The sequence below is a fragment of the Gadus morhua genome, chromosome 16, assembly GCF_902167405.1.
Source record: "Gadus morhua chromosome 16, gadMor3.0, whole genome shotgun sequence".
NCBI classification, from domain to species: domain Eukaryota; kingdom Metazoa; phylum Chordata; class Actinopteri; order Gadiformes; family Gadidae; genus Gadus; species Gadus morhua.
The window spans coordinates 1,240,743-1,266,038 of NC_044063.1; the positions used below are offsets into that span (position 1 = coordinate 1,240,743).

Genomic DNA, 25,296 nt, shown 5'->3' on the forward strand with positions numbered 1-25,296 from the left:
GAACCCTGGTTCACTACATCAGAGAACCCTGGAGAACCCTGGTTCACTACATCAGGGAACCCTGGAGAACCCTGGTTCACTACATCAGAGAACCCTGGAGAACCCTGGTTCACTACATCAGAGAACCCTGGAGAACCCTGGTTCACTACATCAGAGAACCCTGGAGAACCCTGGTTCACTACATCAGAGAACCCTGGTGAACCCTGGTTCACTACATCAGAGAACCCTGGTGAACCCTGGTTCAATTACCAGAGAACCCTGGTTCTCTGATGTAGGGAGGCCACAAGGAGGTCTTGGCCTCTCCTCCTCCTTCACTCCCTCATGAGGCCTCAAGGAGATCTGGGCCTCTCCTCCTCCTCCGATCACCTCCTCATGATGCCTCAAGGAGGTCTTGGCCTCTCCTCCTCCTCCTTCACCTCCTCATGAGGCCTCAAGGAGATCTGGGCCTCTCCTCCTCCTCCTTCACCTCCTCATGAGGCCTAAAGGAGGTCTTGGCCTCTCCTCCTCCTCCTTCACCTCCTCATGAGGCCTCAAGGAGGTCTGGGCCTCTCCTCTTCCTCCTTCACCTCCTCATGAGGCCTAAAGGAGGTCTTGGCCTCTCCTCCTCCTCCTTCACCTCCTCATGAGGCCTCAAGGAGATCTGGGCCTCTCCTCTTCCTCCTTCACCTCCTCATGAGGCCTAAAGGAGGTCTTGGCCTCTCCTCCTCCTCCTTCACCTCCTCATGAGGCCTAAAGGAGGTCTTGGCCTCTCCTCCTCCTCCTTCACCTCCTCATGAGGCCTCAAGGAGATCTGGGCCTCTCCTCCTCCTCCTTCACCTCCTCATGAGGCTTCAAGGAGGTCTTGGCCTCTCCTCCTCCTCCTTCACCTCCTCATGAGGCCTCAAGGAGGTCTTGGCCTCTCCTCCTCCTTCACTCCCTCATGAGGCCTAAAGGAGGTCTTGGCCTCTCCTCTTCCTCCTTCACCTCCTCATGAGGCCTAAAGGAGGTCTTGGCCTCTCCTCCTCCTTCACCTCCTCATGAGGCCTAAAGGAGGTCTGGGCCACCTTAGGGATTGGTTTGGCTAGGTATGTCACGTGACAAGTTCTTATTGGCTATGGGCAAGTCATGGGACATTAGGATCACAATAAAAGATGAGAAGATGATGCCACTCAACCCAGGACAGACAGAGAGACAGAAAAGCAGAGAGTAAACAGACAGACAGTGAGCAGACAGACTGACAGACAGACAGCTCCTACTCCTTTAAATGTCCAAAGTGTTTCTTATGTTGCCCACGTAGAGCAGCATGGCATTAGTCTCAGGTGTTGGACACTCAGGGCTTTTACTGATGCAGTGATTGGTTTGTACTCCTCATCAGCATGAACCAGAGCTTCCTCTATACGGCGCTGTCTCTGACTGCCTACAGCCCCCCAGGCCTGCTGAACTATGTCTTCTTCGTGCTCTGCCTGCTCCTGTATGTGTTGACCCTGTGTGCTAATGTTCTTCTGATTGCTCTGATCCTCAGTGACCCCAACCTCCTCAAGCCCATGTACACCTTCCTGCTGCACCTGGCTCTCAATGGCATCGTGGGCTCGTGCGCTGTGTGTCCCAAGGTGATGCAGAGCCTGCTGTCCCGCGATCCCTTCATGTCCTACGGGGGCTGTCTGCTGCAGGTGCTCTTCGTCAATGTGTATGGGTCCTGTGCCTACGCCATCCTGGCGGTGATGGCTTACGACCGCTACATCTCCATCTGCAAGCCGCTGCAGTACCACACCATCATCACCCCCGGCCGGGTCCGGGTGCTGCTGGCCGCCGCCTACCTGTTCCCCGTGGGGCTGACGGCGGTGCAGGTGTACCTCACGTCTCAGCTGCCCCTCTGCCGCTTCGCCGTCAACAAGATGTTCTGTGACAACCTGGTGGTGGTGAAGCTGGCGTGCTTCAGAAGAGACCTGGACAACGTGTACGGCCTGTTCATCGTCTGCAGCCTGGTGCTGTTCCCCTTGGTCTGCGTGCTGCTCTCCTACATGCAGATCTTATCCGTCAGCTGGAGGGCCTCCAAGGCCTCGCAGCGGAAAGCCCTGAGCACCTGTGCTCCTCACCTCATCATCTTCATCAACTTCTCCACCATCATCTTCTACTCTGTGCTGTACAACCGGAGGGACAGCGTGTCGGTGCTGGGGAACTTCCTGAACTCCACCCTGTTCGCCCTGCTGCCCCCCCTCTTCCACCCCCTGGTGTATGGTCTCAGGACCAAGGAGATCCAGCGCTCCATCCAGAAGCTGCTCCTCGCCGCCCCGCCCCGCCCCGGCCCGGCGCTGCCTCACCTACGGGTCGTACCTGTCGACCGGAGTCCGCATCCGGCCTCACGGCGGCTGGGGAGCTGACCAATCAGCTGAACCCTGGTTCATACCTCAAGTCTTATAATGACGTCTGGTTCTGTTCCACAAGGGCCCTTTATTGGCTGTTGTACAATAATCTGTTTATTATATGGAAGTATTTTGTTTATTTCAATCGTGGCTGGTAGTGTGGGTTTTATTCAGATTGTGTTGTTCAGACCCCCCTGTTTCCTGTACACCTGAAACCCCTTCCTGTGCAGCACGTTTCTTGTTGTGTTGGCTGGAACCACTGTGTTGCTGCACTGGTCCAGAAGTGCTGCTGAAAGCACCTCATTAAACACGACAGTCTGAGCTCTGTGTTGTGGCGTCAGGCTGAGAGTGGTCTCACAAACATGAGGGAGAGACGCCAGCTACAGGGGTGACATCTTCCTATGAAATCATCATCATGTTCTCTAAACACCAGGTGACCATGGTAACCCCTCCATAGGGAGGAGCTAGGAACAATAACACCGTAAATGACATTAGGACACATACACACACTACAGAGTACATGATAAGCCTATATGTAATGCTCTTGAATTGTGGCCTATTCTTTTTTATTTCTAGAAACGAAAAATAAATACATAAAATTCACTATACATATATATATATAGACCAAAATATTATTAATTATTATAATCTCATAGCTAGTTGAGTGCTGCAAGCAGCGCTCAACATTTTTTTTATTCTTAGGCTTTATTCTTTCTTTCTTTCTTTTTCTTTTTTATTACTCTACAAAATTTGGTTTCCTACTCCTTCCACAGCTTTTCACCTAGAGACTCCATTCGACTTTTACAATGTTCATATTTCCTCTGATTCTTGTGCTACTACTTTCCTAAATAAAATATCTTAGAGCTTTTTAAATATCCAACTCCTAATACCTTACATTTTTATAATGGAAGTCAATGAGAGGATGGCGAAGCCGTCAGCCAATTCTCGGACACTTCAATTATTTCAGACTTTGCAACTTGGTCAATTTCTAACCCTTAACCTTCGTTCAAACATTTACCAATCACACAATTAGATCTTTGTTTATAACTAAACAAATTTCAATGTCATTTATACTTTTTTCAGAATCAACTATTTAGTTTTAAAGCCGCTTCTCATATTTCCAGTTGGTCTCATTGACTTCCGGTGAGGTGGCTATCATTAAAAGTTAACCATTTTTGACATCTTGAAACCTAACGTCAATATTTAACCATGAACACAATGTAGAGTTTAAACTGTTAAGGTTTTTCATATTACACTGGAGCTAAAATAATTAATGGATTGGAATATGATTGTTAAGTGTCGGGCATTTGTGAGTTAGGACCCCCGTTTATATTGCTACAGGCTAGGTGCTTTTACATACTGTATCTGGTTTATTTTGTGTTGAGGCTAATACTTTTTTCAGAATCAACAGCAGGATTTTAAATACGCTTCATATATTTTCAGTTGGTCTCATTGACTTAAGATGATATCTAAACAGATTTTTTTAAAAAGGGGCTTTTGATGACCCTCATAAATATGGCGAGAGGCTAGGTGCTCGCTACATATCTGGTGCATATCCGGTAGAAGCTAACTGCTATCAACAATGCTTTAAAATTATGTTTTTCACGTGATGCAATCTACGAAAATGATATGCCATATGACAGCTGAGGCTCCACAGAGTAAAACGGTGTAGAACTCATCAATTTGTGAGCTGATCTTGATTGAATAGATGAGAAGGAATACTTTTTCAACTTATGGAAGGAAGGAAATCGTAAGTTACTGATGTAATCATGGATCTGTGAGACCGAGGGATGACCGTCACTACGGTCTAAAAAGGAATGAGTATATCGTTCTGCCTGTCACCGAAACAATATGTCAAAATCGTCATGCCCATCACCTCCGGAAGCAGAACGTCCCGCGCTTGTAAATAGCATGGATTGCTACCGGTTCGTCCTCCTACCTTGATCGCCTCAGGCTGTTCTGAGCGACAGGAGATAGTGACGGTCATCCCTCGGTCTCACAGATCCACAGTTACGTCCGTAACTTACGATCTGTATCGACCTCACTCTGACCGTCACGACGGTCTAAAAAGGAATGACTAATACCAAAATGGTCGCGAGGAACCTATTGTTAAAATTGTTAAAAATTAATTGTTAAAACCTCGCTCGGTCATGGGCATGAGGGCGGCATTGCCGACCGAAGCCGGGCGAGTTACATCCACCCTATAAAACCTTGTGAACGTGCATGGCGTAGACCATGAGGCCGCTGCACAGATGTCGTCAGCTGGCACTCCCCTGAGGGCAGCCCAGGACGTTGCCATACTTCTGGTTGAATGAGCCCTTATACTAGGCGGGACATGCATCCCGCTTGCTCTGTAGGCATGGGAAATAACGTCTACCAACCAATGGGACGGCCTCTGCTTCGAAAGAGGTATGCCCCTCTTTGCTGCCCCGTAGCAGACGAAAAGTTGGGAGTGTGCTCCCCTTAGTGGCTGTGTATGGGTCAGGTAAGCTCTCAAGGCCCTCACTGGGTACAAAGTGAGCAACCTCTCCTGCTCTGCCTGTGAGGCAGAGGCGGGCTGAAACGCATCCAAAACCTGATTGATGGACTGCCTATTAACAACCTTTGGCAGAAAGGCCGGATTTGGCCACAGTGAAACACTGGTGCCACCTTCCCTCCACCTGAGGCAATCGTCACTGACAGAGAGGGCACACAGCTCCCCAACCGTCTTGCTGAGCAGAGGGCTAAAAGGAATGCTGTTTTAAGTGATGAAGAGCGTAGATCGGCATCCGCAATAGGCTCGTACGGAGCTTCAGTGAGTGATGCTAAAACCATCGGGAGGTCCAAGCCTGGTGCCCGTAGTGTACGGGCTGGGCGCAAACGGCATGCTCCCTTCAAGAACTGGCCCACCAAGGGATGCCTCCCGAGAGGCCCGTTGTTCGTGCCCTGGTGGAAAGCAGAAATGGTGAAGCGTAGACTTTCACCGTACTAACCGCCTTGCCTTGGTCCAGCTGGGACTGCAAGAAACGCAGCACGGGAGGCACAGGGCAAGCCGCTGCTGGCTCAATATCCATACTCTGGCACCAGCCTGAGAAAATTCTCCATCTGAGCGCATAGCTGGCTCTAGTAGATGGAGCCCTAGCGTTGTCGAGTGTCTCCCGAACAGACGCATCTAAACGCTCAGTGACTCTGTACTGGCCAAACCCAAAGGCGCAGGGCGACCGGGTTCTGATGCAATATCTGCCCACCTGCTTGTAGAATAGAGAATATAATAGAAAGCTTTATTGTCATTGTACAAGTACAACGAAATGCAATGAGCAGCTCCATACATGCATACATGTAATCGAATATAAATATATAATAATTACAAAAGCAATATATAATATAAATAAATAAATAAATAAATAAAAATTTAAAATACACAGTAAAACTTAAATACACAGTAAAGACTACCAACAGACAAAAAAAAAACATCAGTGCAGAACTGAGTTCAGTATGGTGACAGCTTTAGGAAAGAAGCTGTTCCTGAGTCTATTTGTTCTGGCATATATGGACCTGAAGCGCCTGCCAGAGGGCAACAGGTTGAAGAGATGGTAGCCGGGGTGGGTGGTGTCCTTCAGGATGCCTCTGGCCCTGCTGAGACAGCGGGAGCCGTAGATGGTGCTTAAGGAAGGCAGAGGGCAGCCAATGATTTTTTGCGCAACGCTTGCCACCCTCTGCAGTCTCTTCCTGTCGGCCTCCGTGCAGCTGGAGTGCCACACTGACACAGCGTAGGTCAGCAGGCTCTCGATGGTGGAACGGTAGAAGGTCATCAGCAGCTGTGCGTTTAGATGCTCTCTCCTGAGCACCCTCAGAAAGTGTTGCCGCTGCTGGGCCTTCTTGACCAGCACTGAGGTGTTGACCGACCAGGAGAGATCAGCAGAGATATGGACTCCGAGGAATTTGAATGACTGCACTCGCTCCACACATTCACCGTTGATGTACAGGGGGGCAGGGGGGGCTCTGTTCCGTCGGAAGTCCAGGATGAGTTCCTTGGTCTTGGTGATGTTCAGTGCCAGGTTGTTAGAAACACACCACTCACCAAGTTTCAGGACCTCATCTCTGTAGGCCGCCTCGTTTCCCCCTGTTATAAGGCCCACCACCGTTGTGTCATAAGCAAATTTAACAAAGATGTTATCTGGGTGGGTGGGACTGCAGTCTGATGTGTAGAGGGAGTAAAGTAGTGGGCTCAGCACACAGCCCTGGGGAGAGCCAGTGCTGAGAGTCCGGGAGGAGGAGAGGTGAGGACCCAGTTTCACCTGCTGGGGTCGGTTGACCAGAAAGTCTTTAATCCAGGAGCAGGTGGGTGGTGGGAGCCCCAGGTTGATTAACTTGGGGATCAGAATGTCTGCCATTATGGTGTTAAAAGCTGAGCTGAAATCAATGAAGAGCATCCTGACATAGCTTCCCTCTTTCTCCAGGTGACTCAGCGCTGAGTGGAGAGCGATGGCTATTGCGTCGTCGGTGGATCTGTTAGTCCGGTATGCAAACTGGTGTGTGCCCAGGGTGGGGAGGAGACAGGCTTTGATGTGTCTCAAAACCAGTTTCTCCAAAGCACTTGGTGATGACTGGGGTGAGTGCTATGGGGCGGAAGTCATTGAGACTGGTAGTGGGTGACTTTTTAGGGATTGGGATGATTGTGGCAGATTTCAAACAGGATGGGATTACAGCTTGTTCCAGAGACAGGTTGAAAATGTCAGTGAAGACCTGTGATAGCTGGTTGGCACATGCCTTGAGCACCTTCCCTGGTACTCCATCTGGCCTGCAGCCTTCCTGGGGTTAACTGCACTGAGCACCCGCCTCACGTCCTGTACCTCAAGAGTGAGTGGGGGGGTGCTGGAGGCTGATGGGGGTTGTAGTGGTGGTTGGAGTGATGTGGCTGAGTGCTGTGTGGAAGACTCAAAGCGGGCAAAGAAGCTGTTCAGCTCCTCTGCCAATGCCGCATCTGAGTCCCCGGGTGTCACAGCACAGCCTCTGTAATTGGTGACGGTCTGTATGCTCTGCTACACCTGCCGGGGGTTGTTGAGCTGTTCCTCTATCCTCCTCTTGTATTCTACTTTGGCCCACCTAATGCCTCTCCTCAGGTCGGCGCGAGCGGCGCTGTACAATGCTCTGTCACCTGATCTGAAGGATGAGTCACGGGCCCGGAGGAGCGTGCGGACCTGGCTTGTCATCCATGGTTTCTGGTTTGGGAACACCCGGATGCACTTTTCCACAGTTACATTCCCAATGCAGTACTTGATGTAAGACAGTACTGTGTCTACGAATGTAGCCAGGTCTTCATGGTAGAAGGCTTCCCACTGTGTTTGTTCAAAGCAGTCCTGCAGTCGGGGGAGGGCATCCTCGGGCCAGGTGGTAATGGTCTTCTCCGTGGGCTTTGTTTGTCGACAGAGGGGGGTGTATGCGGGGGTGAGGAGCAGTGAGAGGTGGTCTGACCGGCCCAGGTGGGGGAGGGGTACGGCTCTGTATGCACGCTTGATGTTGGAATACACATGATCCAGAGTGTTTTCTCCTCTTGTTGGGCATTTTACAAATTTATAGAATTTTTTGATAGAACAGTCTTGAGATTTGCTTTATTGAAGTCCCCTGCAATAATGTGGGCACCATTGGGGTGGGCGCGCTGGTGGTTATTGATGGCATAATGCAGCAGAGAGAGGGCCGTGTTTACATTAGCGTCCGGTGGTATGTAGACTGCAGTGTCGACAACAGCCGCTAGTTCTCTAGGTAGAAAAAAGGGTCTGCATCTCACTGACATGAACTCCAGGTCAGGAGAACAGTGTTTGTCCAGAATAGTGCTGTTGTTACACCAACCTTCATTCACATAGATGCAGAGCCCTCCTCTGTTCTTTCCGGAGTCACTGTTCCTATCGCATCCGTGTAGCGCGCGTCCTGCTAGTTGCACCGTGGCATCAGGGATTTGTGTATGCAGCCATGTCTCTGCGATGATGAGCATGCAGCATTCGCGGACATAGCGATTTCCAGCCAGCTGTATTTCCAAATCGTCCGTTTTGTTTACCAGGGATCTGGCGTTTGTAAGGTAGAGGCTCGGCAGTGGAGGTTTGAGAGGCTGTTTCCTTAGCCTATTCAGTAGCCCAGCCCTGCAGCCCCACCTTTGTTTTCTCTCACGTCGCCGTCTGCGTCGCCTGCCAGACCCGATAACAATCCACCGAGATCCCGCTGGTCTCGCTATCTCTTCAGGAATGTTGTGAGTGCGATGAAAGTCACTGGGGATGGTCATCTTCTCCATAAACTTCAGTTGGAAACCGATATCCAGTAAATCCAGACGACTGTAGTGTTTAGTAGAGAAAGTAACCGCTGCGTGCGCCGCCATGGCAACCAATTTGCAACAATTTGCAACTGATTAACCGAAAACCGAAAAGACAAATGTGATAAATGTGACAAACCGACGGGCGCCCTGCAAAGGTCCGCTCCAGAAACCGATAATCAGTAAGTCCAGACGACTGTAGCGTTTAGTAGAAAAAGTAAATGAACGAACAACACACGAAAAAAAAACACAAAAAAGGCACAAGTAGGGAGAGCTGTGAGTCGCTGCGTCTGTGCGCGCCGCCATGGCAACAATTACAATTACAATTGTGCCAGCAGGTCTGCCCTGCTTGGCAACTGCCATGGCTGACCCTGCAGTAGCTGGAGCAGATCTGAAAACCAGGGTTTCGCTGGCCAACGTGGGGCAATCAGCAGGACTGTGTGTTGGCCCTCCTTGATCCTCTGCAGAACCTGAGGGATGAGAGGGATCGGAGGAAAAGCGTACAACAAGCCTGTCGGCCACTCTTGCGATAGAGCATCCAGGCCCAAACTGCCCCCCTGCCCCCTGAGAGAGGAGCACTCTGGGCAGTGGGTTGTTTCCGCTGTTGAAAACAGATCCACTTGCGCAACCTCGTAGCGTATCCAGGTCTGTTTGACAACGTCTGTGTGCAGTCTCCACTCTCCCGGGAGTGGTCCCGTCCTGGAGAGCATGTCGGCCGCACTGCTTGCTATGCCCGGAATGTGCACAGCCCTTATTGAGGCAAGTCGTGGCCATGCCCACGTCAGTAGTTCCTCCGCCACCTGGAGGCATCTCTGGGACTTTGTCCCCCCCTGGTGTTTGACATGATACACCGATGAGGTGTTGTCCGATCTCACCAGAACGTGGTTGCGCTGTATCGCTGGCAGGAATCGCTGAAGGGCGAGGTGAATGGCCTTCAGTTCGAGGACATTTATATGCTCTGACGTCCATGGAGGTTGCCAAATGCCCCTTACCGAACGTCCTTCCCAGACAGCCCCCCACCCTGTTAGGGATGCATCTGTCGAGATGACCTGTCTCCTGTGTTGAAGACCCCCCAGGGGGACACCTCTGAGCAGGAACTCCCTGTTCCTCCAAGGACGCAGGGCCCGAATGCAAGCTCGAGAAACACGCAGACGACCTGCCTGTCGTCTCTTGGGTGGAGTTGGAAAGCATTGAACCAGCACTGGAAGGGCCGAGACCTCAGCAGACCAAGTGGAGCTACTACAGCTGCTGCAGCCATCAAGCCCAGCAGTCTCTTGGCTCTGTTGGCGGTAACCAGCTTGCCCACCCGAAAATGACTCAGGGTCTCGATCAAGCAAGCTGCCGACTGCAGCCTGCATTAAACTGGGGCCACTTCGAGGCCCTGCCCCAACTGGACGTGAGCATCCTGGTGTAGTCCCCCCCCACTATAGAAAGTGGGGGGCTAGTGTGCGAGACGCCCTCCCAAACACCACCCTGAGAGACTGGGTCCGGTGTGGGGGGCTGGAGGCCCAGGATGTTAGCGGCGCTCAGCACCCTGGACCTCAGAGAGCTAACGGGCATCTCCCCCACCCCTGTGGACTCGGCCAGCTCCACCTGTTGTGTCCTCCGTGGCCTGTGATGCCAGGAGAGATAACAAATCATTGGCCTCGTCCTCTCGCTCATCCTGGCTGTCAGGCCTGCGTCAGGGTAAACCCTCCTGGCCTGATGGTAGGGATGGCGGACCTCTTTGCTCTTCCAGCCTGCCTAGCCTCTCTGTTAGTGCTTGGAGGACTGTGAGGATATGACGTGACTCTGCGCTACCGCCCCATGGTGCCTCAGCCGGGGCGGGGTGCTTCCCCGGCCTCGGGGTCTCTTCTTCGTCAGATCTACGGGGAGACTCATACTACCGATCTCTTGAATGTCTGCGCGTGTGCTCATGCCCAAGCTTACGGGATCGGGGCAACCGACGGGGTGAGCGTCGCCTCGCCGCCTTGCCCTCCTGCGCGTGACTGCGTACCTGGTCGGCACGGCGAAGTCGCTCCCCCCTGGACAGGTCAACTGCTGCTGGGGTTGTCTACGTCCTGCAGCACGTGGACGGCCCCCACTCAATCAGTGCGCTTCCTGTGCCCATCGTCAGCGCTCATCGCCGTGCTGCAGATCTGCAGTGGTGTGGGGCCATTCTGGCAAATTGCACTTCCCCGAACACCGAATAACCAGCACGCTCTGGTAGCCGGCACGGGCGCGAGAACACACCTGACCCGGCTCACACTTACCCCAGCGGCTGCAGACAGCGGCTATAGGGCGCAGTTGGATTAAGCACTTCTACAGACGCAAAGTCAGGAGTACATCTTGGTGGCCGGCAAGGGCGCGCGTACTTACCTGACCCGGCTCACACTCCCCCCTGCGGCTGCGAACAGCGGCTTTAGGGTTCTGTTTGTTTACCTACACTGACTACCCAGGTGAAGACAGTAATTGGCTGAATAATGACAATGCACACTTATTGCTAATTCAGTAAGCATACACTAATTCAGTACACCAAAATTCTAAATAATTATATGTTTTTAAACAATAATCTCCACTCTTCCTGGCTACTTACCTATAAATGCCAGTAGAGAAGCTAACCACAAATCAAAAGTATGTGACACGATATTGTGCCTCCAACAATACAAATTATAGTGGCTCACGCCAGTGCACGGATGCACCAGCTGACTAAACTAACTCACCAGCTGCAACAGCGGTGGAGTAGTGCAAAGATTTAAATAAGGGAGACTTCACTCTGGGAGTTTTTAACTCAAACAATATACTACCGGCAACAAACAATCTGCCCGTAGTGCAAAGGTGGCCTGCAGGCACGCATGAACGCGTCGCGAAGGCTCGCCTTGTGTCAGCAACTAAAAAGCACAGCGGTGGCCCGCACCAGTTCGCGGACGCAACCTAGCGGGCTCACACAAACCACACAGCTGCGGACAGCTGGCTAGGGTGCGCTAGTGCTCTACCAAACAAACTAAAAAGACAATTTACAGTCCAACGTTAAGTGATCTGCACGTTAACGTAAGAGAGTTAACTACACAGTCCACACTGATCCACATGGACCCAACGGCGCCTGTACCCGTGGGTTATGATCTTGTGGCTGTGTGCTATAGCTCTGAAAAATAGATCAACGTCTTACCTGGTCCGGTGAGGCGATCAATGTAAAGAGGGCGAACCGGTAGCAATCCATGCTATTTACAAGCGTGGGACGTTCTGCTTCCGGAGGTGATGGGCATGACGATTTTGACATATGGTTTCGGTGATAGGCAGAACGATGTACACATTCCTTTTTAGACCGTAGTGACGGCCAGAGTGAGGTCGATACAGATCAGGTTTTCAGTACTTTTCCAAGTTACTACCACACACACACACACACACACACACACACACACACACACACACACACACACACACACACACACACACACACACACACACACACACACAAATACACACTGCTCAGCTATGTTATTGTTTATCTCAAATGTATTCAAACTTTGTCACTTTAGGTATTTGTTTAATTCTTCACTTTATTTGTTTCCATCCATTTTATATTGCGTTTATCATGTGCATGTTTACCGTGTTGCGTCAATTTCCACTCTTGAACTCTGTTAGAATCTTTTCACTTGATTCAAGCCATTCAACATTACATTGCGTCTTAAACTATGTGGCCTTACTAAAACATATTTTCAACCTTACCTTGCACTACAGCACTCACCACATTTTCTGCAGGAAATGCATTTTCTAGTTCTATTCTCTGTTTATAAGTATTCAAAATATAGCATTTCTGCATAAACCAATGAACTTAAAATATCTCATTTAAAATCATAACTTTAAAATGTAATAAATTATTTGAATCTACAATCATCACCACACAACATCAGGGAACCCTGGTTCACTACTTCAGAGAACCCTGGTTCACTACATCGGCGAACCCTGGTTCACCACTACATCAGAGAACCCTAGAGAACCCTGGTTCAATGATCGGAGAACCCTGGTTCACCTCATCAGAGAACCCTAGTTCACCTCATCAGATAACCCTGGTTCAATGATCGGAGAACCCTGGTTCCCCTCGTTAGAGAACCCTGGTTCACCTCATCAGAGAACCCTGGTTCAATGATCGGGGAACCCTGGTTCACCTCATCAGAGAACCCTGGTTCCCCACCCTAGGGTACCCTACAGACTCCTGACCCAGAGAGCCCTGACTAAAACCTCTAGTCCTCTGAGAGGCTGGCTGCTGCCCACCTGAAGGACATCCCAGAACCTCTGCTAGACCCCATGTAGTTTGGTTATCAAGACAACAAATGGTTGCCATGGTTCAACTACACTACGTCCAACAACATGTTAGTCGGGCATAAACTATTGCACAGCACAAATCAAGCTCTCCGAACTCTCTAAAATCACTAAATCAAATCCTTGCATGTATTAACTATTTGGCCAATGAAAGCTGAATCTGATGGTATATACCATTTAGCAGAACTCCAAAACGGTTCTGTGCACTGTGTTCATATGTACAATTTTATCCTTTTATCCTACAGATATTGATTGGGTTGATTGGGTTGATTTGCCTTCACTTCATCATTAGTCCTAAAGGAGGTCTGGGCCACTTTAGGCATCAGGGATTTGTTTGTCTAGGTATGTCACATGACCAGCTCTTATTGGCTAAGGGCAAGTAATGTGTATTAAGATCAAACTATAAGAAGAGAAAATGATGCAACACAACCCAGGACAGACAGACAGACAAACAGAGTATACAGACAGACAGTGAGCAGACAGACTGACAGACAGACAGCTCCTACTCCTTTAAATGTCCAAAGTGTTTCTTATGTTGCCCACGTAGAGCAGCATGGCATTAGTCTCAGGTGTTGGACACTCAGGGCTTTTACTGATGCAGTGATTGGTTTGTACTCCTCATCAGCATGAACCAGAGCTTCCTCTATACGGCGCTGTCTCTGACTGCCTACAGCCCCCCAGGCCTGCTGAACTATGTCTTCTTCGTGCTCTGCCTGCTCCTGTATGTGTTGACCCTGTGTGCTAATGTTCTTCTGATTGCTCTGATCCTCAGTGACCCCCACCTCCACAAGCCCATGTACACCTTCCTGCTGCACCTGGCTCTCAATGGCATCGTGGGCTCGTGCGCTGTGTGTCCCAAGGTGATGCAGAGCCTGCTGTCCCGCGATCCCTTCATGTCCTACGGGGGCTGTCTGCTGCAGGTGCTCTTCGTCAATGTGTATACATTGTGTGCCTACGCCATCCTGGCGGTGATGGCTTACGACCGCTACATCTCCATCTGCAAGCCGCTGCAGTACCACACCATCATCACCCCCGGCCGGGTCCGGGTGCTGCTGGCCGCCGCCTACCTGTTCCCCGTGGGGCTGACGGCGGTGCAGGTGTACCTCACGTCTCAGCTGCCCCTCTGCCGCTTCGCCGTCAACAAGATGTTCTGTGACAACCTGGTGGTGGTGAAGCTGGCGTGCTTCAGAAGAGACCTGGACAACGTGTACGGCCTGTTCATCGTCTGCAGCCTGGTGCTGTTCCCCTTTGTCTGCGTGCTGCTCTCCTACATGCAGATCTTATCCGTCAGCTGGAGGGCCTCCAAGGCCTCGCAGCGGAAAGCCCTGAGCACCTGTGCTCCTCACCTCATCATCTTCATCAACTTCTCCACCATCATCTTCTACTCTGTGCTGTACAACCGGAGGGACAGCGTGTCGGTGCTGGGGAACTTCCTGAACTCCACCCTGTTCGCCCTGCTGCCCCCCCTCTTCCACCCCCTGGTGTATGGTCTCAGGACCAAGGAGATCCAGCGCTCCATCCAGAAGCTGCTCCTCGCCGCCCCGCCCCGCCCCGGCCCGGCGCTGCCTCACCTACGGGTCGTACCTGTCGACCGGAGTCCGCATCCGGCCTCACGCCGGCTGGGGAGCTGACCAATCAGCTGAACCCTGGTTCATACCTCAAGTCTTATAATGACGTCTGGTTCTGTTCCACAAGGGTCCTTTATTGGCTGTTGTACAACAATCAATGAACAAACAATGTTTATTATATGGAAGTATTTTGTTTATTTCAATCGTGGCTGGTAGTGTGGGTTTTATTCAGATTGTGTTGTTCAGACCCCCTTGTTTCCTGTACACCTGAATCCCCTTCCTGTGCAGCACGTTTCTTGTTGTGTTGGCTGGAACCACTGTGTTGCTCCACTGGTCCAGAAGTGCTGCTGAAAGCACCGCATTAAACACGACAGTCTGAGCTCTGTGTTTTGGCGTCAGGCTGAGAGTGGTCTCACAAACATGAGGGAGAGACGCCAGCTACAGGGGTGACATCTTCCTATGAAATCATCATCATGTTCTCTAAACACCAGGTGACCATGGTAACCCCTCCATAGGGAGGAGCTAGGAACAATAACACCGTAAATGACATTAGGACACATAGACACACTACAGAGTACATGATAAGCCTATATGTAATGCTCATAAATTGTGTCCTATTCTTTTTTATTTCTAGAAACGAAAAATAAATGCATAAAATTCACTATACATATATATATATAGACCAAAATATTATTAATTATTATGATCTCATAGCTAGTTGAGTGCTGCAAGCAGCACTCAACATTTTTTTATTCTTAGGCTTTATTCTTTCTTTCTTTCTTTCTTTTTTTATTATTCTCTACAACATTTGGTTTCCTACTCCTTCCACAGCTTTTCACCTAGAGACTCCAATCGACTTTTACAATGTTCATATTTCCTCTGATTCTTGTGCTACTACTTTCCTAAATGAAATATCTTAGAGCTTTTTAAATATCCAACTCTTAATTCCTTAAATTTTTATAATGGAAGTCAATGAGAGGATGGCGAAGCCGTCAGCCAATTCTCGGACACTTCAATTATTTCAGACTTTGCAACTTGGTCAATTTCTAACCCTTAACCTTCGTTCAAACATTTACCAATCACACACTTAGATCTTTGTTTATAACTAAACAAATTTCAATATCATTTATACTTTTTTCAGAATCAACTATTTAATTTTAAAGCCGCTTCTTGTATTTCAAGTTGGTCTCATTGACTTCCGGTGAGGTGGCTATCATTAAAAGTTAACCATTTTTGACATCTTGAAACCTAACGTCAATATTTAACCATGAACACAATGTAGAGGTTAAACTGTTAAGGTTTTTCATATTACACTGGAGCTAAAATGATTAATGGATTGGAATATGATTGTTAAGTATCGGGCATTTGTGAGTTAGGACCCCCGTTTATATTGTTACAGGCTAGGTGCTTTCACATATCTGGTTTATTTTGTGTTGAGGCTAATACTTTTTTCAGAATAAACAGTTGGATTTTAAGTATACGCTTCATATATTTTCAGTTGGTCTCATTGCAGTCTCTGACACAACTACTTCAGACTTTGTAACTTGGTCAATTTTAAACTCTTAACCTTCATTCAAACATTTAACAAATCAACACACTTCGATCTTCATTTATATCGAAACAGATTTTTTTAAAAAGGGGGTTTTGGTGACCCTCATAAATATGGCGAGAGGCTAGGTTCTTGCTACATATCTGGGGTCTCATTCATAACCGTTGCGTACGCACAAAACGGGGATGAAAGTGGCGTACGTGACTTTCTACGCAAAGGTTGTGATCTATAAAAAACTATCTTGACGGGAGAATGTGCGCAGCCCTAAGCAAACTCTGACCCATGCGTACGCGTGGTTTGGAGGAAAAGGAGAATTAGCGACACAGACGGTGTGGTGGTGAACTGAAGTCAGACTGAAGAAATGTAGAGTGAGAAGAACGATTATGTTTATCATCGCCCTTCATAAGTTTAATTTCAACCTGTATCATGCATTAAATCTATGTAATCAGAATAATTTAAGTCAACTGCGTTATTTCTCAGTTATAACTCCAGAAACATCTCCTTAGAATCTAAATGAAAATTAAAAATGAAAATTCTCTATTTGTATGTGACACTGTAGACACATAATCAAATGTCAATTAAATCCCAAGTGTGGAAAACCAAGCAACATACTCCTCATCACAATCGTTATATTATTGTCCGTTCCTCTTGGTGCTTTTCATGACAAATCAAGCATTAAAAAGGGGTTATGTTCAAGAACATTTTACGTGGGTGATTACAAACTGATTATCCAAGGTGTTCTCGGCCAGTCTTATTACTGTAACCCTATAAATACAGCGGTGAGCCCCGTGCGTAATGCTCAGAGGCGGACAGAGTACACAGCTTCCTTACTGGAGTAAAAGTACAGATACCCCTTGCTAAAGTTTACTCAAGTACAAGTAAAAGTACTACAGTCAGATGTCTACTTAAGTAAAAATACTGAAGTACTTGTTTTTAAAAGTACTTGAGTATCAAGAGTACAAGAGTACATTTTCTAAATATTGCATTAATACTGCCACAGTAATTACATTTATGTTTAGAAACGTCTTACATGGAGTTATGAAAAATGTTAATACCTTGGAGAATGTAAAAGGAATTGAAAGTAAAAACAAGTCATTTTCATCTTTTTACCATGTTGCTTAATTTAACATTTCTCACTTGCCCACAAGGCAATAGCACAATAGTATACAGAATAACAGTATACTCAAGAACATAAAAACAAGTGCTGAGCTTACTTAAATATGTAATATCAGAAAAGAAAATTCAGCTAACAATTGTATGTATGTGTGAGTTTCTCTGTTTTTTCATCAATCAAATCAACAATCGTCTCATCTAAATCTGACCATGGAGTTGACTTTGTCAGAAAGCGAAGGTGATTGCTGATAGGCTGAAGGCTGTCCTAATCATTGGCGCCTGCACAATCCAATCACGTTTGAGAGGGAAACAACAAATTTAGGGTTTCCGAGATTTTTCTTTTCTCCTTTTATTATTATTTTTTTATAAGAAGTAACAGGTACTCACGTTTATGGATAGAAATGTAGCGGAGTAAAGAGTACAATATTTGCCTCTCAAATTTACTTGAGTAAAGTCATGAGTACTCCCCAAAAATGATATTGAGTAAAGTACAGATCCCTCAAAATTGTACTCCGTTACTGTCCGGCTCTGGTAATGCTGCACCATGGCACTGCTGGAGGACCATGCAAATGGCAGGATTCGGAGAGAGTGGGTCTTCAGGGACCATGACGATTTATTGGATTTATTGGTATATAAAAATATGTATCCTTATGTCAGACCACTTCTATTTTAATTCTGGGACTGTGCGCTACGTGCCACTGACAGAGTTCACTACTGCAGCAACATGCTGCCATTCACTCCGCTTTTTGAGCGGAGTGAATCGCTTTTCACAAGAGCCTACCTTGGCCAGGCCACAGTTGCGATGGCCAATGGCCACGGCCTGATGGCCTAGTGTGAGTGCAGGCCAGAGAACAGGGGGCCAGTTGAGCACGGTTAGGTGTGAAAACGGCCAACGGCCACGGCCAGATGGCCTAGTGTGAGTGCACCCTTAGGGCCCTTCTTGCATCCGGCGCAAGTGACATATGCCGCTTTTCCACCGCACATGTAGCTCGACTCGACACGACACGACTCGACACGACTCGACGCGGTAGCAGCGCGGGTCCTTTTCCACCGCAAATAGTACATCCGGGACGTGGGCGGGGTCGGCTGCGCGAAAGGGCCGTGACGTATTTTTGTACGCGACGCAAACAACACCTACGTAACCCACACATGGACAGAACCCACATAACAACAATGGAGAACATCGATGCGATGGTATTCGTGTTCGTATTATTAGCTGGCATGTTGAAGAAGTGGAATATGTTGGCTGCGGCGCTGCTATGGCTGTTACCAGCATGGTTGCCATGTCGCTCTCGTGACTTCGTCACACTCTGGCCAATCAGTGGCCGGCCGTCTGCCGACGTCACCTTTTAGCATCGGCTCAGCCGCTTGGAACCTAGAGCAAGGCGGTACTAGAAAAAGCAGCCACTTCAGGTACCAGATACCATGTTTTCGCGGTGGAAACGCAAAAAAGGCGAGCTGAGTCGAGTCGAGTCGAGTCGAGTCGAGTCGTGTCGAGCTGGTACCATGCAGTGGAAAAGCGGCGGAGGAGGCGTGTTCTGGCGCAAACGGTATTTTGCCGTTTCTGAATACCATTGCGCTACTGACCAGGAAATACCTGGTTTAAAGTCAGTGGCGCGTTGTTCAGATGCTATTTTAAGGGCGCATGCGATGCATACGGATTGCTTGTGCACCTCGCGCATACACTTTGCTTCTCCCATCTACCTAGCCACACATTCTTGGTAAATTATTTGGGAATGAACAGCTGATGCAGCGGTAATAAGTTGTACTTTTAAATCAATGCATCTGCAAACACCGTACAGATAAACACATATTTTCTTGACACAGACATCGTGTATAGGCCTACATGCCCATAACTTTTAGGATTGATGAGTATTTGATCGTGAAAAACATTGTTTTACCGCGAGTGAGTGTTAAAAAGAATGAATGAATGCGGGCGCGCGTGTGTGCTCTGTTTAAACACACACAAACTAAACACGTAACGCATAATACAATCAATGGCAATGTCTATTACCGCGGGGACACATGCATATTAGGATAGCATACAATACTGATAAGAAACAATGTTTATAATGTATTGCGTATATCATTAAATAGAACCACAGTTACCGCATATCATATGTTATATCATATACGTTTTCTTTGCCGAAATTTATTTGAGGACCCAGTATTTCTGAAGTTGTGGAAGAAAACCCCTTATTCCATGTGTGAATTAGGCCATATTATTTGGCAATAAACTGAGCCATTTGCATTTTGAAATTCATGTGCATCTGAGACTGCAGACGCGCTGTCAAAATATCAACTCGTCGATTCAAATGCGCTCATGGCTCTTAAAGTGGACGGGAGCTGGCACTCCGCCCACAAAGCTACTTGCGCTTTGCGCTTCCCACTTGCGTTTCAGACCGTTAAAATAGGGCCCTTAGAGTCTATAACATTAAAACATGCCACCCTTGCCACGTTACTTTTGCCTGAACAGGGTGGTAGTCCAACATTTTTGTTTGAAGTGGAGATATTGATGGCGCGTCTGATGCCTTCAATTTTATCAGTATAAAAACGAAGACAAGAAATATTACGAGTGTTGTCCAGTAAGCTGTCTGGTTTTATTTCATGGGTTCCCAACCAGTGGGTTGGGGCCCCTGGGGGGCTCCTGCCGGGCTACAGGTTCAGGGCTGGAGATGGCGGACTTGTGTGAGAAAGATATTGGTTGATACAATTTTTAGAAAGTAAAACATTTTTAAATGTTTGAAGGGAGCTCATTAAGGTCCTGTATGTAAAGATAGACCTTTTAATGAATATTAGCCACGAGTGAATAACTGCAAATAACTAAGTAAACTAGAAAATGCATTTCCTGCAGAAAATGCGTTGAGTGCTGTAGTGTAAAGGGAGGTTGAAAATAGGTTTTAGTGAAGCCACATAGTTTGCGACATAAAGAAATGTTGAATCCCTTGAATCAAGGGAGATATATTGGAAAAGAGTTCCAGGGTCTAAATGCAGTAAATAATGTCAACATGCACACCATTTAAAAAATGTGAAATGGTTGTAAACAAATTAAGTGTAGGAGTTAAACAAATAGCTAAAGTGATCAAGTTTGAATTCATTTGAGATAAAATATGGAATAGCTCAGCTGTTCTGATGAAATGGTTGAATCAAGTCTGTGTGTGTGTGTGTGTGTGTGTGTGTGTGTGTGTGTGTGTGTGTGTGTGTGTGTGTGTGTGTGTGTGTGTGTGTGTGTGTGTGTGTGTGTGTGTGTGATCACTTGTAGTCACCAGGAAAAGTGTGTACTGATCACTTTGTCAACTACTTCTGATCACTTTGTGAACTACTACTGATCACTTAGTGAAGTACTACTAATCACTGACTGAACTACTACTGATCACTAAGTGAACTAGTTAAGTTTCCCACCCGGGTTGATGACTCTTGACTATTATTCCTCTCAACTAAGTGACGCTATAAACCCCTCCCCGGCCCTCCTCCCCCTCCTCCCAACCTGCAGACAGCGCCTGAAACAAGATAAACATGGTAAGGGATAAGCTCAGAGCACGTCCTCTGCCCTTAGCCCTGCATTAAGGGGGATTTGAGGAAGTCCAGATTTGACCTACGGCAGGCCATGAGAGACGCCCAAAGAGCCTGAGGAGACAAACTGGAGTCTAACTACCACAGCTCCCACCCCAGACGCATGTGGTGTGGGGTGGGAGCTACTTTAGGGAGCTAAAGTAGAGAACCCAGGAGAGCTCATAGCTTCTACGCTCAGTTTGAGGCCAGCAACAGCCTCCCTACTGTGAGATGGGCTGAGGACCAGGACGACTGCACTCTGTCCCCCACTACGGCTGACCTGAGGAGGGTTTAATAAACAGTTACTCCTCTGAAGTCGTCAGGGCCAGGCGGCCTTCCAGGCCGTGTCTTCAGAGGTTTCGCCGTCCAGCTAGCGGAGGTTTTCATCTCCATATTCAACCTGAAACAGTCTGCAGTCCCTCCTGCTTCAAACAGACGACTATTGTCCCCCTACCCCAGAAACCTTCCATCAGCTGCCTGAATGACTCCCACCCCGTAGCACTGACCCCTATCGTCATGAGGTGCTTTGAGCGGCTTCATGACACCCAACAGTGCCCTGACCGCACACAAACCTCCCCTCTGGAAAAGGGACGCGGTGGTAGACGTTCACGTAGTGAACTATCACATAGTTAACTCCTACCATTCATTACTAGTGAACTACTACTAACCACTTGGTGAACTACGTCTGATCACTCAGTGAACTACTATCAACCACTTTGTGAACTACTATTCATCGCTTCGTTCACTTCGACCTATAACTTACTGAACTAATCCTTGAGTTTGGTACAGTGGTCCCTGAGACATCGGTATTGGGAGAAGCTGTTGGTAGTTGGATCTCTGTGTTAAGAAGATGGTACAAATAACATGAAACCTTAAATGATTATGATGATACCGGCCAATATGAGTTGGCCGGTTGAACGCTGATTGGCTGTTACGTTACACATGTCACTCAGTGGCCAGGCTGTTGAATGCCGATTGGCTGTCATCACGCGAATGTCTCGTCAAAGTTTAAATATTTTTAAAGATTGATAGATTGCGGGGAACATAGGACCCTTTTCCCAGAAAAAGGTCCTATGTTCCCCGCTTTTCCCAAAAAGGGTACAATGCTCCCCGGTATGTATGGCTACAGGGGAACATAGGACCCTTTTTGGGAAAAACGGGGAGCATATGACCTTTTTTTTTAAAAAAGGGTCCTATGTTCCCCGAGCGGGGAACATAGGACCCGGGGAACATAGGGATGACCCCGGTTGAACTCAGTGGTGACCGAGCGAAATTCCGAGACAGAATTCAAGATGGCTGCGCCCATTGTGACTTGAAGTATGAACTGTTTTCATTGTGCTTGGACCACATTTCAATCACTCGTATTACTGCAATACCTTACTGCGTCCTTATCTCTGCCTATGTACACAAATATATTGTATTTGTGTGCAGCACTTTGATCAACTACTGTTGTTTTAAATGTGCTATATAAATAAACTTGACTTGACTTGACTATGGCCTATAGCCTACTTATATTGTATCGCCTGGTCCTCTGCCAATGCTACCGCGATAACAGCTTTCCGGGTGGCGTCCATGTTTTCCTCCAACGACCGAGCGAAATAATAAAACGCTTGAAGTGTGGGCGTGGCGTCAGATCCGAGATCCGAGTCGGTTCGCAGAGAATACTCGAACGCAGCATTAGTTGGCGGGCCGAGCCCCTCCTTCTCGCGTGTGCGTGCGTGCGTGCGTGCGCGTATGTGTGTCCAGTCCTCCCATATGAATGTGTAAACCACATAACAAGTAGTAAACAGAAGACAATGTTTTAATCCCACTTTATATCTCCTTGTTACTTTTAGATGAGAACCCCTGTCAAGCCTTTCAGACTGGGTGTCAGGCTAGGGAATTTAAAAACAGGCATCCTTGGTTAGAGTGGAGGGAAAAAAAGTTAGTTAAATGTCAGCCAACATACAGTTGGTATACACAATTGAAATTCATAATGTTAATCACTATGCAAATGAGAGTATAGCTAATTCATGGTCATTTTTAAGGTGCAGTAATTTCACACTTTTACACAATTCAATTACTGTATGGTATGTTAGATAACAACAGTAAGAGCTCAAATTAGAGCAATTGAAAGAGTGAAACATTAGTCTCCTGTCGTCTCCTTCTCATGGACTGGTTAGCCATGGTTGTAAACAGTTCATTAAATTATTTTGAGTAGATTTTGTCCTTGTTTAGCCTGTGCTATTGCTACTATAGATATACAACGGACAACTTGTCATTTTTGTGTTCTATTTGTTCATACTGTTATTAAAACTGATAAACCTACTCAGCTTTCCATGATTGTTGATAATCGTTATACTCTTAAATCAGCGGATTGTAGACCCTTGCGTTGGTGAGTGTGGTGCGACACCCCATAAGCGCCACACACGTACACGTACCGGTGGGACGGGTTTGTACGAGGCTGGGAGGGAATCATCACAGTATACCCACTACAATAAAATAGACTACACCACTGGTCTGATCCCTTAGTGAACTGCCACAAACCACTTCGTGAACTACTATTTATCACTTAGTTAACTTCTACCTATGACTTAGTGAACTACTACTAATTACTTAGTGAATGACTACTGATCCCTGAGTTCGGTGCACTGGGCATACGTTCACTGAGACATCGGTATTGGGAGAAGCTGTAGGTAGGCTAGGTGGGTCTCTGCGCAAAGAAGATGGTACAAATAAACATGGCACCTTAAATGATTATGATGATATGTAAGCATTCACCTAATTTATTAATACATTTTAAACGTACACAATCTAATGACAGAAAACACTTTAGCATTTCTGATTTCCGACATTCTAAATCCGTACATAATTGGGTTAAATAGTGGCTGGCCGATCAGAAAGTAAAAGGATAAAAATATACGCAGAAGATTTAAAACACCAGTTGTATCGAATCTACTTTGCAGCGTCTCAAAACAACAGCCGAAGGTGAAGTTGATCAGGGAGGCGATGTGGGGGCTGCAGGTTCTGACTGCTTTCTGCCTGGTCTCTTTGGAACTGGAAAGACACACCCTGAGGATCTTGGCGTAGGAGAACAGGATGGGGATGAGGGGAACCAGGATAGTCAGGGTTCCGGAGATGAACCCATAGATATTATTAAGGCTTGTTTCAGTACACGCAAGTTTGACCACATAGTAGTTATGACAGGACAGCCGGTCAATGACGTTCCCACACAGCGTTAAACGGAGATTCAGAGAAAGAGTTATTAGGAACTTGATAAGAGAGTACAGCCAAATGAGAGTGATGAACAGAGCCACCTTGTTAGAGGTCAGCCGAGCCTTATAATGCAGGGGACAGCAGATAGCAAGGTACCTATCATAGGACATCACAGCCAGGTTACAAAACTCCACCGATGCATAGGTGTTCAAGCAGTAGATCTGTAGGAAACACATGGATCTAGATATGGTGTGAGTGTCTGAGGTGATCTGCAGCAGAAGGAATGGAAATATACCAGCGCTACCATACAGCTGATTAACCAACAGGCTACACAGAAACACATACATAGGCTCATGTAGGCTCCTCTTCATACAAATAGTTACTATGAGAAAAGAATTTGCAACCACAATCATTATGTACAGCAACAAAACAATCACAAAATATAAGTACTTCAGATAGCCCATGTCCAGGTAGGCAGTCAGTATGAAATATGGAAACTGGCTTGAATTGACCATGATACCTTTCACTCTCAGAAGAAGATACATCACAGGAGATTGGTCTTTGTTCCTGTTTTAGGACTATAATGTCTTTTAGAAGAATATCCCTGCATCAATTACTTCAGACTAAAAGTAAGACTCATATCAGATAACGTCTCTCATCTGGGACATCGGAAGACACTTTCCATCAGAACGTTTAGTGTGATCCCCACACCTGACCTCCACACACTTACCACTCCCTCTCTGAGCCTAGAACATGACCTCACATCTTTAAAACAGTTTCAAATGACAGAGGGAAGATGTAGCAGACATTGTGGCCTCTGGTCTAACCAGAACCTCCAGTCCGTCAGACTGAGCTAAGGCTCTCCTCTGCTCCTATAAAGCTTCTCTCAACCCCAGAAACCATGGGAGCAGGACCTCTGCTCTGGTCAACAGGGACCATCACATAGAGAGGCTCCATCCTGCCCAATAGGCAAGCAGCCCGTCCGTCTGGAAAACGGTGCTGAAGTCTGCTCTGATTGTCGTGTAATGCTTAAGACCCCCGTAGAGTCTGGGGGGCAGAGATGTTTTCAAAGCAGTTTGATATTATCAGGCAGAAAATGACTCGGATACCTGGATTCAAATGTTGACGTTCATACATAAATAATCCATTGTTTTCGTGCTTGTTGTTTAATTATCTTAAACTGCTGCTTAACTGTTGACCAGAGCAGCAAGTCCTATTCCCTAAACCTATGAAAACGAATGCTTGACTACAGTTATCTTTATCTTTAAAGCAAAAGTCCAACCTTTGGGGAAATAAGGTTATTTTCTATAGTCCAATGAGAAGCACTGTCAAAAAACCCGGATTTGACCTTGTTAGCATGTGATAGATTTAGCCTTCGACCAAGTTAGCCAA

General features: G+C 47.4%; 3 protein-coding genes across 3 annotated transcripts; 2 read left to right on the forward strand and 1 right to left on the reverse strand.

The window, feature by feature from the left end:
• Positions 1-1,200: 1,200 nt before the first annotated feature.
• On the forward strand, positions 1,201-2,360 carry LOC115561024 (olfactory receptor 2AT4-like). Its single transcript, XM_030380796.1, has one exon. It carries the CDS (start codon positions 1,356-1,358, stop codon positions 2,358-2,360), a length of 1,005 nt encoding a protein of 334 aa, XP_030236656.1. The 5' UTR covers positions 1,201-1,355.
• Positions 2,361-13,521: 11,161 nt separating this feature from the next.
• On the forward strand, positions 13,522-14,558 carry LOC115561025 (olfactory receptor 2AT4-like). Its single transcript, XM_030380797.1, has one exon. The coding sequence runs from the start codon at positions 13,554-13,556 to the stop codon at positions 14,556-14,558; it is 1,005 nt and encodes a 334-aa protein (XP_030236657.1). The 5' UTR covers positions 13,522-13,553.
• A 165-nt stretch (positions 14,559-14,723) lies between these two features.
• On the reverse strand, positions 14,724-24,449 carry LOC115561026 (olfactory receptor 2G6-like). The gene is made up of 2 exons (XM_030380798.1): positions 23,498-24,449; positions 14,724-14,842 (listed from the first exon to the last, which is right to left on the reverse strand). Exons 1-2 carry the CDS (start codon positions 24,447-24,449, stop codon positions 14,724-14,726), a joined length of 1,071 nt encoding a protein of 356 aa, XP_030236658.1.
• Positions 24,450-25,296: the final 847 nt, after the last annotated feature.

Bases quoted from the DNA above. Each gene is read 5' to 3' on its own strand.
- LOC115561024 (XM_030380796.1), top strand. From the start codon at position 1,356: ATGAACCAGAGCTTCCTCTATACGGCGCTGTCTCTGACTGCCTACAGC.
- LOC115561025 (XM_030380797.1), top strand. From the start codon at position 13,554: ATGAACCAGAGCTTCCTCTATACGGCGCTGTCTCTGACTGCCTACAGC.
- LOC115561026 (XM_030380798.1), bottom strand. From the start codon at position 24,449: ATGTATCTTCTTCTGAGAGTGAAAGGTATCATGGTCAATTCAAGCCAG. The intron at 14,843-23,497 runs GTACGTTTAAAA...CGGTGCTTTCAG, and splicing joins GTTTTCTGTCATTAGATTGT to CAGCACTTCTGGACCAGTGG.